The sequence below is a fragment of the Ceratotherium simum genome, chromosome 10, assembly GCF_057802395.1.
Source record: "Ceratotherium simum simum isolate JZ-2026a chromosome 10, ASM5780239v1, whole genome shotgun sequence".
Taxonomy (NCBI): domain Eukaryota; kingdom Metazoa; phylum Chordata; class Mammalia; order Perissodactyla; family Rhinocerotidae; genus Ceratotherium; species Ceratotherium simum.
The window spans coordinates 15,488,900-15,509,392 of NC_141909.1; the positions used below are offsets into that span (position 1 = coordinate 15,488,900).

At 33.6% G+C, this 20,493-nt stretch overlaps 1 protein-coding gene across 2 annotated transcripts in view; it reads left to right on the forward strand.

Moving 5' to 3' along the window:
* UGGT2 (UDP-glucose glycoprotein glucosyltransferase 2) overlaps positions 1–20,493 on the forward strand; it is a 189,658-nt gene that overhangs the window by 26,832 nt on the left and 142,333 nt on the right. For both annotated transcript variants that reach the window (XM_087435913.1, XM_004423119.3), the window contains exons 5-9: positions 2,510–2,684; positions 7,640–7,736; positions 9,987–10,059; positions 12,798–12,898; positions 19,073–19,172. In XM_087435913.1, coding sequence (XP_087292039.1) covers positions 2,510–2,684; positions 7,640–7,736; positions 9,987–10,059; positions 12,798–12,898; positions 19,073–19,172 — 546 coding nt within the window. The remainder of the gene's footprint in view (positions 1–2,509; positions 2,685–7,639; positions 7,737–9,986; positions 10,060–12,797; positions 12,899–19,072; positions 19,173–20,493) is intronic.

Below are 20,493 nucleotides of genomic sequence, written 5' to 3' on the forward strand. Positions count from 1 at the left end.
GTTAAATAGTAATCATTAAATCAAATGAAAGTAGATGAATATATAAAACTTTTATACTTCAAAAAAGTTTATTAAAATCAGCAAGTGTATGAGTGTGTGTACGTGCTATAAGAGCCAAGCTGTAAACCACTGTAAAGACGCTTGAATTGACGTAATTTTATAAACTTGAAATAAACACAATACTCCATACTGATGTCAAGTAATGTCACAAACGTTAAGCCAAATAATTAGTGGAAAGTTTTCATTATTCTGTTAGTAAGATTTGTTGAGCACTTGAGTGATTTTGATTTAAAGTGAGTTAAGTCAATAGTTAGGAACAATAGTAATTCAGCCATTTTTTAAATGTAAAAGTTAGTTTATCTCCATTGGCAGGTCTTATTCTGTAAGAATTAAACAAAATAGAAATTTGAATCTCTCTATTGGAAGATATAATCTATATATGTGCATTTTCTAGCCATATCAGAAAACTAAATAGTTACCTTATTTACCATAGAAAAGATGTCATAGAAACTATGTCTCTAAATAAGTTTATCGTGAATATTATAGTAATATTTCTCGTGGAATAACAGTGTTTATCACCAAAAGATTTTATTAATTTTAGTTAGCTCAAATAAGTAATAGAATATTATTTTTGAATTTTCATATTTAAATTTATACTTCTTAGTAAAAAGACTCAATTTCCATTTTAAATTTTAATTTTGAGACTTTTCATTCTTACTGTGTGCAGGTTAATATGTAACTACTGTGGGAGAATTTAAAAATGTAAAGACAATATTATCTACTTCTGCCTACAAAATAATTTTCCTTACATACAAAACAACATAATAAACATAATAAGATATGATGTGATAAAAACATGCTGTGAAATTTTATACTTATATGTCAATAAATGAAAAAAATCCTATACACATCTAGTGTATGAAACCTGAGAGAATCAATAGAAAGTGACTTAAAATTTCAGTATGTTCATCTGAGTGCAGAATTTGTCCTTTTAATTTTTTGATGCATTTTATGTTAACTTACACCAAAAGTACATGTTCCCAATGTATTAAGTTTAAATGTTAAAAATTAGAATAGTACAGCATGTACATGTAGCAAATTATAAGATTCTCTTTTATTCTAGACTTCTAGAGCTTCTCCCCAGAGGCAACCAGTGCTATCGAGTTCTTGTATATCCTTCTAGAAATAGTCAAGGTATATATCATCATAATTACATAGATAAACACCTCCTACTTTTATCATTAATGGTGATATACCATGCAACATTTAGTTCCTTCCTTTTTTCCCTTGACAGTGTTCTTGATGGATATTGTAGGTAAGTGGAGGTTTGCAAGAGTGAGAGAAAGAAGATCATTTCTTGAGCACCAATTTTATGCTTTATGCTCTGCTAGATGATTTGCAAGTCACTTTGGTAAATCCACAGGACACTCCTAGGAAGTAGCTGGAATTCCTCCTCTTGAACAGATGAAGAAGTAGGCCCAAGAGAGATCAAATCACTTGCCCAGGGTCACAAAGCTAATAAATAGTTAAGCTAGAACTGGAATCCAATTCTGCCTAATTTCAAAACCCAGAGTCTTTTCACTAGCATGCTGTAGCATTGCTATTCATGTCCTTTTTCCCTCTCTCCTTTTCTTAGTATTTGCTGTTTGAGGGTAGTAAATGACAAAGATTATAGAGATCTGAATTCATTAAATAAAAGGTTATTTCTCAACTCTTTTGTTATTCTTAGCTTTATTATTTCTTCTTTTTTTTTTCTACCTATGTAAATTGTTAAAAGATGTGGGCTTAGAAATTCCGTAGACGTGAGATGAAATTCTGGCTTTCTATTTGATCTTCTCCTGAATATTTAACTTGTCTGAGTCTCAGCAACTGTAAAAGTTCAAGTAAATGACAATGACTATCTAAAGGAATTATTGTGAGGATAGAATTTACTAATATATGTAAAGAATCAAGCACAGTGCCTGGCTAAAAGGTATCAGTCTGTTAATGATGATAGGGCCAGACCCCAGGACTTTTCTGTTTCTTCGATTATCCTTGAAGATTTACTGAGTTGTTATTCATATTAAGTGCTGATAATCTTTGTACCATATAGTGCCTTTTTTTTTTTTAAATATTTGGAACTTGTTTCAGAAAATGTGAGCTATAATGAAAAATTATATTCTTCTAGTTGAAGAAAATATAAATTTTATTTCATTGAAAAATATGTTGCTCTTATATTTTATGGTTTAAAGATAGTGAACCTTGTTGGAAGATAAATATTTTTAATATTCAATTTTGGGTTAACCAAATTTCTTTTTTTTCTTTTCTGTCATTTAATAGAAGTTATGTGCACAGTCACCACAAGAAATTTAAATTCTTTTTTTGTGATTATTTATATATAAATATAGATATATAATATATATTCCTGTAAGTTGTTTGGTAAGCAGAAATTACAAAGTGGCATCATATATTTCTCATACGCTCTTTACTTGCAAGTCTTTTAAAAGTTTGTGTTTTGTTTTCATTTTAGGCCCAGACCATATCTGTTTAAAGGAGATCATAAATTTCCTACAAACAAAGAGAACTTACCAGTGATTATTCTCTATGCAGAAATGGGTACCAGAGCATTTGGTAAATTTCACACAGTATTGTCTGAAAAAGCTCAAAATGGGGAAATTCTGTATGTTCTTCGGCATTATATTCAGGTACCTGTTTGTTTTATCCAAGATTATTTTGGCTATAAAAAGTATGTTTTATGATAATTTCCTTACTAGATTTTACGTAATAATTTCCACCAGAACAGTTATTTAAAAATTAGCGCAACTATCAAATGTGAATTTTATGTGGAAAAATATATTGGGATTCTATGTCTTTTCTGGGAGTATCATGTTTATATTCCTTTCCCTTATCATATATCTGGGACATATTTAAAACTTGGATAAAAAACAAAACCATACTTCAATAACATGTGTATAATATTTGCTAGGATTCGTAAGTAGTTATTTTTGATGAAAATATACCCCAATGAGGAAATCTGATTTACTTGATATATTGATAGTATATATTAGTTCAAAGTGCTAAGCATGGTATAGGAATGTTCTTAACTCTATTTCTTTGGACAGCTGACTACTTTCTTATTCAAGTTTCTGGTCAAATGTGTTGTATTATCCCCCACTTTCCCAACCTCTCATTGCTATCACACTCTATTGCATTATTCTGTTTTAATGACTTTGTAGCACTTATTACTGTATCTCAAATTTTCTCTCTTTAACACCTGCACCCCCCCGGCATACACACAACCAAACTCGCACACATTCACGCTAGAATATAATAGCCATTAGAGGAAGGACTTTGCTTCGTTTACTGCTACATTCCCAACATGGAAAGAGTGTTTTACTTTGCATTTCCCAAAATATTAATGATTTGCATATTAATGTTTAAGATAATAAAAGCATTACAAATATACTTGTTAATTGCCTACCCATATCCTTTGCCTGTTTTTATATTGGATTTTTGGTGTGTTTTTTCCCTCATTTATAGATTTTTAAAAATATATTCTGAAAACTAATCTTTTCTTCCATACTTTGCAAACATCTTCTAGTGTATTTCTGGTCTTCTAGTATTAAAGAAAATTATTTATGACATCTTTTGTTCAGCACAAGTGTTAATTGTGATGTAGTCAAAATTATCCAACTTTTCTTTAATGGTTTCCTTCATAATGTTATAAAGACATTCTTCTATATTATCTTGGGAGAATTAAAATGCTGTTCTTTATACTTTGATCTTTAATCCATTTGGAATGTATTTGAATATGTTGTGAGGTAGAGATATAATTCTAGTTTTTCTGTATGGAAAATCCTTGGTCCCCAAATAATTCATTGAACAGTTAACTCTTTATTCTGTGCCATCATATACTAAGTTTTCATACAGGCATGTATGTTTTTAGACTCTATTCTAGTCCAATAATTTGTCTATTCTGCACAAATATAACATCATTTTAATCACAGTAGCTTTAAAATCTAGAGGAATTTTGAGAAAGAAGAACAAAGCTGGAGGCATCACACTTCCTGATTTCAAACTATATTAAAAAACTATAGTAATTAGAACAGTATGGTATTGGCATAAAAATAGACACATAGATCAATGGAACAGAATAGAGTCAAGAAATAAACCCATACATATATGATCAACTAATATTTGACAAGGGAGCCAAGAATACTCAGTGGGGAATAGATAGTCTCGTCAATAAACGGTGCTGGGAAAACTGAATAATCACACGCGAAAGAATGAAACTAGACCCCCTATCTTACACCACTCACAAAAATTAACTCAAAATGGATTAAAAACTTGTGTAAAACCTGAAACCATAAAACTCCCAGAAGAAAACATAGGGAAAAAGCTCCATGACGTTGGTCTTGTCAATGATTTTTTGGATTTGATACCAAAAGCACAGGCAACAAAAGCAAAAATAAAGAAGTGGGATTACATCAAGCTAAAAAGCATCTGCACAGCAAAGGAAACCATCAACCAAATGAAAAGGCAACCTATTGAATCTATATCTGATAAGGGATTAATATCCAAAATATATAAGAAACTCATACAACTCAAAAGAAAAAAAATCCAATTAAAAATTGGACAAAGGACCTGAATAGACATTTTTCCAAAGGAGACATACAAATGGCCAATAGGTACATGAAAAGGTGTTGAACATCACTAATCATCAGGGAAATGTAAATCAAAAGCACAATGAGATACTACCTCACACCTGTTAGAAGGGCTGTTATGAAAAAGACAAGAGATAAGTGTTGGTGAGGATGTGGAGAAAAGGGAACCCTTGTCTAACATTGGTGGGAATGTACATTGGTGCAGTCACCATAGAAAATAGTATGGAAGTTCCTCAAAAAGTTAAAAATAGAACTTCCATATGATCCAGCAATTCCAATTCTGGGTATATATCCCAAAGAAATGAAATCACCATCTGAAAAAGATAACTGCACTATCGTGTTCATTGCAGTGTTACTTACAATAGCAAGACATGGGTGCAACCTAAGTGACCATCAATGGATGGATGGATAAAGAAAATATATGTATATAACACACACACGCACATATATATATGTATACACACACACATGTATAATGGAATATATTGGAATATATATGTATTGGAATGTGGTGTGTGTATATATATATATATGATACGTGTATATTAGAATTATAATGGAATATTATTCAACCTTAAAAAAGAAGGAAATCCTGCCATTTGCAACAACGTGAATGGACCTTGAGGGTATTATTCTAAGTGAAATAAGTCAGACAGAGAAAGACAAATACTGTATGATATCACTTATATGTGGAATCCAAAAGAAAACCAAACTTATAAACATAGAGGACAGATGGTTGATTGCAGGGAGTGTGGGGGGGATGATGGTCGAAGATGGTAAAGGTTCAAACTTCTAGTTTTAGGATAAACAAGTTCTATGGATGTAATGTATAGCATGGTGACTATAGTTAACAATACTATACTGTATATTTAAAAGTTTCTGAGAGAGTAGATCTTAAAAATTCTCACCACAAGAAAAAAACCTGTAACTATGTGAGGTATGGATGTTAACTAAACTTATTGTGGTAATCATTTCATAATATATACATATATCAAATCATTATGTTGTACACCTTAAACTAATACAATGTTATATATCAATTATATCAGAATAGTAATGGAAGTGGGAGATCGAACTATATGTTTATCTTTTTAAAAAATGTCCCCCAGGTGATTCTAATATGCCCCCACAGGTGATATGCTCATCTATTGAGAATCAGTGTCCCAAGTTATTCTTTGGAGAATGTGACCATTAAATATACTTCTGTGAAATCATACTAGCCTACTCTTTGGGCACTTTGTAGCATCAAATTATAGCCTTCTATTTAATGAATGACATATTGCACATTCAAAATAGTTATATTGTAAATCTAGTCAATATGTAATTTTAATAAAAATGGACTTATTTATGCTGCCTTTTGAACAGATGCCTTTTTGTAGGGAAAGAAGAAATAGAAAAATGAAGAAAGATTCGTCTCACCAGTTGATTTAGCTTATTAGCATTTTTGGTGTGCAAATCCAAACTTACTAAACTATAACTCAATTTTATATTAATACATTTTCAAATGGAGAAAGTAAATATGAATTTAATAAACATTTATCTTTATGACCGAGGAGCTAATATTATCCAGAACTGATAATGGAAATTGGTTATATCAAATTGCATTTCTTTTCTGAACTGTAACAAGATATGTGGACTTAGAGCTTCAATTTGCTTAGCTACTAACTGATTGTCTTTTGAGGGGATAGTCAAAATGTATTTTTAAATTGAGCTGTATGAAATTGAAAACCCCTTAAAAGATTTTCAACTTTGTCAGATTACTATAATTATAAACCACCTAGTTGCCTTATGCTATCTTTCATTATAGCATGTGCCTGAGAAATTAGCAAATTAAATTTTAGTGTGGGCAGCAATGTTAAATACTTGTCTGCATATCTGAAACTAATTCTTACATCATCTTATTTGGAAATAGAACAGTCCAGGAATAGTCACTCTGGTCCTGTGCTTACTTTTAAGGCTAGAGGAGAAGTTTAGAGTGGAAAGAAGAGTATAAAAAGAGTAATACCCTATTAAGGTTCTCCTTCCCTCTGATCTCACCTCTTCCTCTATCACGTTTGGGATTGCACAACTGCCCCTGTGCCAACCTGAATTAACCAAAGACACATAAGGTCTTTGAGGGAGTTTGCTGAGCACTAAGTTAAACTAGTTTCCTGACCTGGGAAAGAATATGCCAAATGATAGTGAGTGTAGCACAACTGATAAGAATTTCAGTCTGGAAGCTAGAAAGAACCTTGGACATCTTTTTAAAATATTATGTATATTCATCCAGGTTGCTTACCTTTTGAAAAAATGTGGTGAGTTCTCTTCCTTGGTGGGGTAATCTCTAGAAGTACATTTTATATTTCACCTTTATAGAAAGGGGGAAATTAGGTACCAAAATTCTGATCATAAATAGTTCAGACAACCCAGTTTTAGGCAATTTTTGCCCTTCATTGCAAGAATAGATATTAATTTCTGGCATTTGGTATATTTTAATCATTGAGAAACATGAAGAAAATTAATCAGGTTGTTCAAGGCACTGAGTTTTTTTTGTCTCCTTTTCTTCTACTTTCCAGTATTTGCTTTTGGCAACAGTCTAGTTGTCCTACATCTAGACAATTGCAAATGAATAACGTTTGCTGGGTTAGCAAATCTTGCGTAGTTCCCCAAAAGGAGTACAGTTTTGTTGAAACTTGATTGTATTGGATCCTCTGTTAATTAACTCATGGGAGAGATGGGAAGATTACCGTGTATAACCAAAAAAAATCAGATATGTCTTCATTGTAAAAGGGTAATTAAAACAGTAGAGTTATGACAGAGCTTTTAGAAAGTAAACAAGTCATCATTGACCAAATAAATTCTGGTTCCTTGATAGACTATCTAGAGAAAGTATAAATAGCCCTCAAATAATAATATTAGTGATTTATCCTAATGTCCTAATGCACAGTCATACTGAATATAAAAGAAGATGTTTGGCTAAATATTTTCTCTTTTTTAAAATAAATGTGTTTGAACAGAAACCAGTCTCACAGAAAACGTACTTATCTGGCTATGGTGTGGAGCTAGCAATCAAGAGTACAGAATACAAAGCATTGGATGATACCCAAGTTAAAAGTAAGTTTTCTTTCTGTACTTGAGTAGAATGAAAATTTGGAGGCTTACACACTTTGTTTTTAAAAAATTTAATGACTGTAATCCTACACATGTTAATTTGAGGCTGGAGAATTTAATTTGAGGTTTGGAATTTAATTTTAAACTAAAAAATATATTTCATATTGTGCTCTCAAAAACTTCTTTAAAAAATGCAAATAGCATGTTATTTTGCTTATACCTAGTGGCTTCCCAACCGTTTAAGCAACATATAAAAAATGATAATATATGTAAGGTACAATGAGGCAATAGGTGAGGCTGCTTGTGGCTAGAGGTGACTGGCCCATGCTGTGCCCAGCCACCTCTGGGTGGGGGGTCAGCTTTCTAAGGGGATCAGTAGCTCAGAAAACCTGAAATATATGGGTAACATAGTGCCTTAGGAAGCTTTGTCTGAAGGATTTCTTTATAATGCAGTTAGGATGATGGTGTTGTGTTGTTGGTTTTTTTTTTTTTTGAACTGAGATGGGAGAGACCTGTGAATTGTTTGTTTAGATGAGGTAAATTGATTAGATTTGTGGTCTGCAAACCAATTATCTGTCTGTAGTTCTATGTTCTAAATGCATGCTTACAGATTGAACTTCTTATGATGAAAATATGACTTTGTGACTCCACTGTTAAAATCTCTTAGTGGCTCCTTGTAACCTCCCTCATGAATTCAAGTATGATAGCATAAAAAAGAAAGCTTTTCAGGGGTCCAGCCCAATGGCCTAGTTGGTAAGTTCGGTGCAGTCCACTTCGGTGGCCCAGGTTTGGTTCCTGGGTGCAGACGTGCACCACTCATTGGCGGCCATGCTGTGGCAGCAACCCACATAGAAAATAGAGGAAGATTGGCGCAGATATTAGTTCAGGGTGAATCTTCCTCAAGCAAAAAGGGAAGATTGGCAATGGATGTTAGCTCAGGGCAAATCTTCCTCAGCAAAAAAAAAAAAAAAAAAAGAAAGAAAGCTTTTCACATTCTGGCTTCTTTCTTCCTTATCACCCTCCCTCAGCCCTCTCTCATTTGTACCCTCTGGTCTTGCAACACTAAACTGCTATACAGAAGAATTTTCTGTTCCCTGGATACCTCCATGTTGGGCTCTGAGCCAAGCCTTCATCACCACTGTAGAGTACTTTCATCTCTTAGCATAATTGGTTCCTTCTGCCTGAAACCTTCCTCCATCTCCCACCTCTTTCATTTCATCTAAGGACTGCTCATCTATATATATCATATATATGTCATATATATCATCTGTATATATGTATAGATGATATATGAGAGTCATATATATCAGTCAGTACCTCTGAGATGGCTGCCTATCTTCCTGCTCTGTCAGAGGATAGTTTTCCCTTTTCTATATCCCATATATTCTGTGCTTTCTCTCATAAAAGTTTTACACACTCTATTAAAATTATCTATTTGTCTCTCTCCTTTTCCATCAAGCGGAGTTTGTGTCTTTGACATCTCTCCTCCTGGTGTCTGTGCTGGCAGGCATCAGGCATCATCCTAGGCAGTCGATAAATGTTTGCCTGATGGCTGAATGAAAGGGAGCAAAAGGAAGATGAGATCAGAGCACCCAGGGTTTCAGTTGTGGTCCCAGAGATGCCGACTGCAGAAGAGTAGGAGGGGAGAGGTGGACTTCATGAGCTCTGGTACACTGATGGAGAGCAGCGCAGGCTGTAGGAAGTCACAGATTCTTACAGTCCCAGAGTACCCTTCACATAGACCACTCAGCTCACTATATATTATAATTATTAGATAAGTAAAGGAGAAGAGAAAGGGAAGGAAAAGGAATATAAAATAGTATGCCCTTATTCTTTGAGGCCATGAGTTTTGGTGTCTTTCTGAAGGTTTCCTGATTAATTTTATAGCCGTCAGAAATACGCATTCGCTCCTATGTTTGTTAGGGTGTGTATCTCTTGCCTGGCTTAAGAGCTGAACCCAAGATTTGTTGCAGGCCCTTTGGTTTATCATTTAGGTTATAAAATAGAACTTGACTATGAAATTGTCTATAGAGCCTTTATTATAGTTGTTACATATTTAATACTCACGCCCATTTAAAGAGACCACTCTCAGGAATACATCATGTGCACTTGCATGTGTCATTAAGCTCATCCATGAAGGAAAAACAAGGTGAAACACATGAAATTTGATTTCATTTTGAGTTCTTCTAATTTTTGATTATAAATTCCTTTCCCAGTCTGAAACTATGTTTTGTTTTTGTTTCCAAAATATAGCTGTGACTAATACTACTGTAGATGATGAGACTGAAACAAAAGAAGTTCAGGGATTTCTGTTTGGGAAACTAAAGTAAGTCTGAATTGAAATGAAATTGTATTACTATACGCTTAAGTTTGTTCTTAAAGGAATTAATTCAGTATGCTGCGTTGGTATATGTTTCACATTTTTAAAATATACATATAATTGTTTTTATTACAAAAGTAGGGCTGGCCCAGTGGTGTAGTGGGTTAACTTCGCACGCTCCACTTCAGCGGCCCGGGGTTCACAGGTTTGGATCCCGGGTGCAGACCTACACACCGCTTATCAAGCCATGCTGTGGCAGGCGTCCCACATATAAAGTAGAGGAAGATGGGCACAGATGTTAGGTCAGGGCCAGTCTTCCTCAGCAAAAAGAGGAGTATTGGCAACAGATGTTAGCTCAGGGCTCATCTTCCTCACCAAAAAACAGTAATACGTGGTTAATACAAAAAAGCACAAAATTGAAAATAATCACTAATTCCACAGGATGATGAGTATGGTTAGAAAAATAGGAATTGAAAATAATCAAAGTTTTCTCTGGCAAAAAACTGAAACAAAGCTTTATAGAATCTTTTACAGATCTAATGGGTTACAAAAATCATGGTTAATATTGGATCTTTAGCATGCAAAAATCAAAATTTTTATGACTCAAAAGACGAGATTTATTTCCCTAAATTTCTGTGACACGGATTAGTATATTAAAAACCTTTTAACATTTGATCTTAATTTCATATACTACTATAAGTAACCTTTCAAAAATTAAAATTGTGCCCCCCTCCTTCTTTTTTCCTGCATCACTGATTGAAGACAAGGAATAGGATGGTGAGTGCTCTCTGAATACTCATGAATGGGGATCGTTATGGTTTTGTGTGTGCTTTCCTTTATTTACAGGAGAAAGTTTGTCATTCCATTAAAAATACAAAACTAATTAAAAGTAAAGGACTATTTTTATTAATACTAAATAAGAACTAAACATATTACAAATATTTATAAAGGGCACCAAGGTCAATTCTCCTAATGAGTAGATAAGAGTAGAGTGAGGGGAACATTTTTGGAGACTATGCTAATTTATACAGATGACTGAGTTATATTTCTTAAGTATATTGGCCAAGCGGTATACTAGTGGCCTTAAAAAGTTAATGCGTCTTACAAAACGGATTTACTCTCCGTAAGGTTTTTATTTAGTGGATGACAATACATTTTTATTCCATTTTCAGCTGTGTCTCAACATCTTCGAATCCATACTTCTATTCTTTTTTAAACATATCCTTTTATGGGAATAAATTATTCATCTTCCAAAAGGCCTTTGGAACTCTGGGATGTTAGTTTTTTGAAAGAGGGAAATACTCAAAGTTAGTTTTTACACAATTACTCAATTGATTTAGGCAAAAACCCTTTGCTTTGAGTTATTTTATGAATAATGTATTTTTGCCTGAATTACATAAATAATTGTAGCAGTAAAATTATCATTAAGGTTATGATTAAATATGAAAAGCAATATAATAGCTCTTATAAACTTAATATTACTCTGTAACTTAAAATATTGAGAAAGGAGGGGTTAATCTAATTAACAGTGAACTTTTCAGAATAAGTTCTATTGTTTTTTCACTATAAGATTGGTCATAGTCTTGATTCATTTTCAAAATGTGGTCCCACATTGTAATAAAATTGCAAGATATTGTCATTGTAGAATATTTATTGTTAACTATAAGATTGATGCATTTCTCTATATATGTTCTGTATATTTATTTTTCATTTCACTTTTTGAAAGCTTCATTTCTCTTTACTGTTGAAAATATGTGTTTTATAAGTTGTGCTGTTAGCTAGATAAAAATTTTTTTAAAAGAATTCTATTTAAATTTGAAATGGCACTATGTCTTGATTTCATGGGAGATAGAAGAAAGAAGATTATGGTTTAGGTTATATGTGTAGTAAAATGTCATTCTACTACATTATTATTTGGCACCCTTTAAAAGATATCTGGATGTATTTAGTAATAGGCAAAATTTATTAATTTTTTAAAAATTAATTTCTTAAGTTAATTAAAATAAACTTAAATTAAAAATTAAGTTTTTTAAAAGTTCCAAGATGAAACTTCTCAGAACTAAACTCTAAGATTGTATGGAAGCATTAGTGTCTCTCCTTCTGAAATAGTTTTTGTTTTAAATTATAAAAACAATACTTGTGGTTTATAAAATGTTAAAATAAAAAGTATATATCAGGGGCCGGCCCCGTGGCTTAGTGGTTAAGTGAGCGCGCTCCACTGCTGGCGACCCGGGTTCGGATCCCGGGCTCACACCGACGCGCTGCTTCTCCGGCCATGCTGAGGCCGCGTCCCACATACAGCAACTAGAAGGATGTGCAGCTATGACACACAGCTATCTACTGGGGCTTTGGGGGGAAAAAATAAATAAATAAAATCTTAAAAAAAAATAAATAAAAAGAAGTAAAAATTCTTTTCAAAAAAAAAGTATATATCATAAAACCTAAGAATTCTGCCCTCACCCTTGGATCCCCTATAGGTAATGTTAACATGTTAACAATTGAGAGTACATCCCTCTAGGTTTTGTTTTGTTTTGTTTTGTTTCCTATATTGAAAAAAGTAGACGTATATATCTCCCTCATTATTTTTATGTGCTGAGAATATAGCTCCATCACAATTTATTATTATTTTAATGATGAACAATTTCTGTATAATTATTTGGAAGAGTTAATTTCAAAAATATACTGCTTGTATAATGATTTGTATTAGGTGATGATAATTAACATTACTTAATATTCTAATACAGAGAAAGATATTCAGATCTTAAAGATAATCTGACAGCATTCCAAAAATACCTGATTGAGAGTAACAAAGAAATGATGCCTTTGAAAGTCTGGGAACTACAAGGTATAGTATTTTGGTACTTTAACACAGCGTTTTGATAACTGATCTCTGTTTTGTTAAATAAGCTTTTATGTGACATGATATAAATTATTTCATAGACAATAATAATTACTAGTGATGTGAATAATGTAAGTTATTACATTACTTTTTATGAAAATATATATTTAATTAAAAGGTTCTCTATCAAGCAAATCATATTTTTATGTTTGTAAGACTTGATTATATGATTAGATAATTATCTAATCATTTTTAAAGTGTACATGATGTATCTTATAGGTTCATCTTCAAGTATTAAATCACATTTCAGAGAATCTATAACATTGGTTAAAAATCCTGATTAGTAGGTCAGGAGAAATCAGAACTAAATCTTAGTTTTCTTCTCTTTAAAATTTTGATCTTGATAGACCATTGCATGTTTCACTGTTAGCTTAGAGCAGCTTCTGTTCTGACATCCTATAGGCAGATATTTTGTGACCAAAATTTAGTTTGGATTGAACTGTAAGTCCTTTTCAGTTTGTAATTTTTTTGAGTTATTTGTAATTTTTAATAGGTCATGGGGACATGTCATTTTTTGGGTAATCCATAACTTTTATGACATGTCTCATCAACTTTTTTAATGTAACAGCTTATTGAGATATAATTGACATACTGTACAATTCACCCATTTAAAGTATACCATTCAATGAGTTTTGAGTATATTGTCCAAGTTCTTTAACTGTCACCACAGTCAATTTTACAGTATTTTCATCACCCCTAAAAGAAACTAATGGGGGCTGGCCCAGTGGCATAGCAGTTAAGTTCACGCCCTCCACTTCAGTGGCTTGTGGTTTGCTGGTTCGGATACTGGGCACAGACCTACACACCGCTCAGCAAACCATGCTGAGGCGGCGTCCCACATAGAGCAACTAGAAGGATGTACGACTATGACATACAACTATCTACTGGGGCTTTGGAGAGAAAAAAGGAAAAAAGGAGGAAGGTTGGCAACAGATGTTAGGTCAGGGCCAATCTTCTTCTTCAAAAAAAAAACAGTTAAAAAAAAAGAAAGAAACTAATGTACCCATTAAGAGTCACTCCCCATTTCCTCCGAACTCCTCCAGCTGTAGGCAAGCACCAATCTACTTTCTTCTCCTTCAAAATATTCTCAAAGCGACCCATAATTTAGAAAATTGTTAAGTGAAAGGGTACTTTTGAAGGCTTATAAACAGATCATACATAGCCAGTTTAGTTTTAATTAACTTCCCTAATACCTGTGTAAGATATATTTGAGTGGACTGGAAACAGGAAGTCTAGTTAAGACATCATTGAAATAGTGTTATGAGAGATTGAACTATGTGGTAAAAGGCATAGAAAAAAAGGCTGGATTTGGCAAATATTTAAGAGGTAAAAGGAGTCAAAGATGACTTTAAGATTTCCAGCTTTGAACCTGAGCGGAGAGAATATAAAATATGTAAGGTGGTTTTGAGGCTGAATATGGGGCCCAGAAATAATGAGACCAGCGTTAAAAAGAATGACTTAAAGTGACTGTGACGTATCCAGATGACAGGGCCAGTGATGGGGTGAATATCAAGTCCTTCAGCTGAAAGGAGAGGATTTAAAAAGTTGAAAATCTTAGCACAAAGGTTTTGAAAGGAGGGGGTGCTAACTGAAAGCATAGAGTGACCAAATCGGTGCATGAGGGAGAGTGCTGTGGGCCCTTCCACACGGGGGAAGTAGAGCCCGGGAAGAAGCCATGGTGGAATGAGAAATGGAAGAGCGCATGATAGAAGCTAACGGGGATAGATCTTTAAGAAAGAGAAAGTGATCAGTACTTTTTCTTTTCTTTTTTTTTTGGTTGATTCAATAAATATTTATTGAATGTCTACTAGGTGTCAGTCGTGTCCCTATATCCATGGTTTTATAATTGTTGACTGGGACCTACAATACGAAATATATTTTGTTATCAAGCCCCATACACAGTGTATAATATATGAATACATAGATATGCTTAAAACTAAATGCTTCAGCATACAATATTTATGTTTACTACATTTTATTCACTCTGACAAAACTTTTTTTTTTTCTCGTGAGGAAGGTTAGCTCTGAGGTAACATCCGATGCCAACCCTCCTCTTTTTTCTAAGGAAGATTGGCCCTGGGCTAACATCTGTGCCCATCTTCCTCGACTTTATATGGGACACCGCCACAGCATGGCTTGATAAACAGTGCATTGGTCCGCGCCCGGGGTCCGAACCTGCAAACTCCTGGCCACCGCAGTGGAGCACATGCACTTAACTGCTACACCACCTGGCCGGCCCCTGACAAAACTTTTTTATTCTATCCTGTTCATTAGAAAAAAAAATGTTTCCCATTAATCTGATTTCACTACTAACTAATGGGATCCAACTGACATTTTGAAAAACACTAGATTCTGAAGATAAAATGATCAGCTAAAATAGATACCATGTTTCTTCAAAGGTTCTTAGAGAAACATAAATCAAATAATTTTAAAAACCAGTGTTTAGAGCTAAACATCTAATAGCAGGGACACGTCCTGATTCCAAATTACAAAAATATAAGGTAGAACATTAAAAATAAAAACCAATATAAAAATTACCATTGTAATTGCTGCAAAGTAAAGGTATGTGGACTTAAGAAGGGTACATGCCAGGAAGATCTGAACTGGGTGGGGTGGTGGGGAGGGAAAGGGAACAGAAGGGGAGGCTTCTTCAACAAGTAGTGATTGAGATCTGAGGAAGGGTTGGAATAAATTTGAAGGTGGGTTATTTAGAGAGAATATCAGAGATCTTTTGAGAGGTTGGAAATGGAGGGTGAAGGGGGAGATGTCAAGAACAACTGCTAGATTCATGGTTTGCCCAGCTGGATGGACAGTGGTGGTATTTGCTGAAAAGAGATGACTAAAGAGGACAGATTTGGGCAAAGATGGGGCGGGACTATCACCAATTTGTTATTAAACATGCTGCTTTTGAAGTGTCCAAGTGGTAAGACAATTAAATATGGGAATCTGGATTTCAGAAGGCAAAGTCTAGGACTTAAATAACAATTTGAGTCATCTAGGTAAGGAACAGTTTAGAAAAAATGTTAATAAAATCTGATAACAGCATATTAATTTACTTGTTATTTATACTCTGATGTCATGAGTGAATTTTCAGGGGCTTCCAAATAAATTGTGTGCAGAAAATTGGTCAAGTGAAGGAGAATTACATTCATGTTATTAAAAGTTTTGAAAGACTAATTGTGCTATCAAACCTGAGTAAAAGATAGTTGTCCATGAAGATGATGATGATGATTGACGATGATAAAAATATTAGCCAATATTATGTGTCTGGCACGGTATTAGGCTCTTTATATGCATTATCCTAATTAATTTTTAAGAACTTAACTGAGGTAGATATCCCACTTTTCCAGATGAGGAAACTAAGAAATGAACACACAGAATAATTAGTCCAAGGTCACAGGGTCACAAATCTAATAAACCACAAATCAGAGATACTTAAAATGAGTAGGTCTGTCTCATTTTAGAGCCTAAATTCTTTCTTCCCCACTATATTTTACTATTTTTGCGTATAACATTGTACAGCCAACTACTGTCTGGCAAGGTCTTTGATCAATCATTTGCTTTCCTCAAAAGAAATACTCTTTTATGAATTGTTACACCATATCAATCGTATTAAATTTTCTCACCTAAAAAATCATACATTCCTAAATATATACACAACAATTAAAAATTATGTGGCTTGTAAATGCCTTTAATAGCAATAGAATAATAAGAAACTTACATAAAGGATCTTATTTGTAGTTTTACTATTCATTCATCTTTATTGAGCATCTACTTATATATCAGGTACTTTTTTTTTTTTTTTGCCGAGATCATTTAAGTTCTACTCTCTTAGCAAATTTCAGTTATGCAATACAGTATTATCGACTATAGTCACCATGTTACACATTAGATCCTCAGACCTCATTCATCTCATAGCTGAAAGTTTATACACTTTTACTAGCCTCTTCCTATTTCCCCCAGCCCCTGGCAACCACTTTTCTACTCTGTTTCTGTGAGTTAGACTATTTTTTTAGATTCTATATATAAGTGATACTATGTAGTATCTGTCTTTGTCTGGCTTATTTCACTTAGCATAATGCCTCCAGGTTCACCCAGGTTGTCTGAAATAGCAGAATTCCCCCTCCTTTTTTACGACTGAATAATATTCCGTTGTGTATATACACTACATTGTCTTTATCCATTCATCTCTTGACAGAAGCTTAGGTTGTTTCCATACCTTGGCTATTGTGAATAATGCTGCAGTGAACATGGGAGTACAGCTCTCTCTTCAAAATAGTGATTTCATTTCCCTTGGATATATACCCAGAAGTGGGACTGCAGGGTCATATGGTAGTGCTATTTTTAATTTCTTGAGGAATCTCCATGATGTTTTCCATAGTGTCTATACCAGTTTACATGAGTTCCTTGTATATTTTAGATAGTAACCCCTTATCAGATCTATGATTTGCAGATATTTTATCCCATTCCATAGATTGCCTTTTCATTATGTTAATGATTTCCTTCCTGTGCAGAAGCTTTTGTATGTATATACGAGTATGGTATAGTCGCACTTGTTTGTTTTTGCTTCTATTGTCTTTGTTTTTGGTGTCAAACCCAAAAAGTCATTGCCAAGACCAATGTCGAGGAGCTTACCCCTATGTTTTTTAGGATTTTTATGGTTTCAAGTCTTTGTTTTTGTTTTAATATAATTTTATTTATTTATTTATTTTTTCCCCCCACAGCCCCAGTAGATAGTTGTATGTCATAGCTGCACATCCTTCTAGTTGCTGTATGTGGGACGCGGCCTCAGCATGGCCAGAGAAGCGATGTGTCAGTGTGCGCCCGGGATCCGAACCCGGGCCGCCAGCAGCGGAGCGCGCTCACTTAACCGCTAAGCCACAGGGCCGGCCCCTGTAGTTTCAAGTCTTAAGTTCAATTCTTGAATCCATTTTGAGTTGATTTTTGTGAGTGGTGAAAGATAGGGGTCCAGTTTCATTCTTTTGCATGTCGATATCCAGTTTTCCCAGCACCATTTATTGAATAAAAAGTCAGTACTTTTTCTTTGCAGGAAATGATCCTATTGCAAAAGGATCCTGGTAAGATAAGGACTGAAAAATGTCCACATTATGTTTGGCCATTAGGAGATGGTAGTGAGCACTGGTGGTCACTGCAGTGCTGGGGGCTGGAAACATGCTGAGGTCCATTGAGGAAATTCTATTTAAAGTTATTCAGCTGGGAAGTGATATAGAGCTGAAATTTGAACCCTGGTCTGTTAGACTCTACCATCCCATGGAAGCTACCCTAAGAAAATCTTTTTCTAGGCTTTGACTCCAAGCTGATCCACCACTTCATACTGAGAACGTGGAAACAAAACTAGCCTTGTTACGGTACATTGGTTATTGTACTAGGATTTGCTAAGCTGAGATTCCACCTCTAGTGAAATGTTAAAGAGAAACAATATGCTTCACTATTAGGTAATGAAGGAATTCAGTTTTAAAATCTTTTCTGACTCTTGACAAAGTAATGAGACTAAGATTACTGCTTCTAACATATTGGAGACTGACTCCAGTAAGCCACACACATTTTCCTTTCCAGAGAACTGTCATTTCAGGTAAAATAATGCTGAGTTTAGGATTTTATTTTTATTGTAGTATAAAGGTAGAAGAGAGTTGAAAGAGAAAGGGAATGTTTCATAATTTATAGAGTTAAACACATTTGGTCTTTCTTTAACTTCTTTTCAGAATTGGCTCTTTAAAGCTTTTCCTTCCTTTTGTTATTCTTTTTATCAAAGCTTCTTGCTGCATGTTTTGTTTAACCTAAGTATAGAAAAAACAGCTTTGCATCAGCGTTTCATATCTCTCTTTTTGAAGTAATACTGTAATTTTTGGAAAACAAGTAATAGGTATTAAGTGATAATTACTCATTCATACAAAGGTAAGGCTTCCCTTAATTGGACGTTAAGTGATAGCTTTCCATTTAAAACTTTTGAAAAATGCTAAATATAAGAGTAAGAATGTTAACATGTCTGTATATGAATATATGGCAAGAAGGGTTGAGTAAATTATTTAAATTACATGAAAATGTCTATAAAGTTCTGACATTATGCTAGAATCCTTAATGATATTTTTTTCCTTCCAGATCTTAGTTTTCAAGCAGCTTCTCGAATAATGTCCACTCCGGTTTATGATGCCGTAAAATTAATGAAAGACATTTCACAGAACTTCCCCATAAGAGCCAGGTACATTAAAGTTTATTGGTTTGATTATAGCCAGAACTCTTTTCATTAAATAAATTTTATGAAAATAGCTGATTTAATTTAACATAATGATGTCTGTTAATTCTAGTATGTATAGTGTTTATGAAATCAAGGCCTTTCTTCATTATGTATGTTGAGTTTTTTACTAGAGCAATATTGGCTTCTGCATGCATGTGTGTACATACTACAGAATAGAACTTGAATTAGAGGCAAATGGAAAGGAAAAAATAATTTATTTTAAAAATTATTTAAACGTAAACAGTGAAATGTGGTAATCAAGAAAAATCTTGTTTAAACAATAAATAATAAAGGAGTATTTTTCTCTTTCCCATATGGAAAATGATGAAAAGTATTATTCTAAATAGATTTATGCCCAGAGTATGGCCAAATCATGTTCTTGCCCTTTCAGATTCCAAACAATTAGTAATGGCTTAATTGTATGGAATATTTTCTGAAATTCTTTTTTGCCAATTGGATATCTAATTGAACTGCTTCCAGAAATATTGATGTTACACTAAACACATCTTCAGTTCAGTACATAATACGTTTGCATATCTAAAAGTAACCAGTACATACAATTCAAGTTACCATGTATTGTAAGGATTTGCAAAATAGCAAGATGTTGATGCATTTGTATTCTAGTTAGGAATGACAGAATATAAAATTGTAAGCAACCAGTAAAATATAAAATAAGTTAGCTTATACTGAAGACATACAACATGTGACAAGTACAACAATAGTGTTTTATTGAGAGGAATTGGAGAGCATCCTTGTGCTTTCAGCATCCCTTCATAAGCAGTGGATGATTGCTAGGCCTCTGTTGTCTCAAACACTATTTTGTACATTTATCACAGAACAAATTACTGAATCTTAAATCTAGATATTCTTTACCTTTGTAAAACAAATAAATAGTACCTAATTGGCCACAAGAGACCAAGAATCTTTTAATAGTGCACTGAAAATAGAGAGGTTGTCACCTGATTTATAGATTAAGAATGAATATATTGATATATTCATATCAATATATTTATATCAATATATATAAAACTGCCTCTTTTAGGCAATTTTAAAGTCAAGAATTTGAGAAGTCAGTATTTATATACTAAAACATGAAATCTATATATGTGAGTGTAAATGTATATGTTTAAGCCACACTGCTGTTAAGTAACAGTAGCTTTTGAAATTACTAGATCAAATACAAATAAAGTAAAATAATTTTAGTTTTAAGAAGACACTTGCTTTGCTCTTTTAACTGTAAGTCAGGGGTTCTGTTGCTAGACTCTGCTCTTAATTTGTGGTTGGT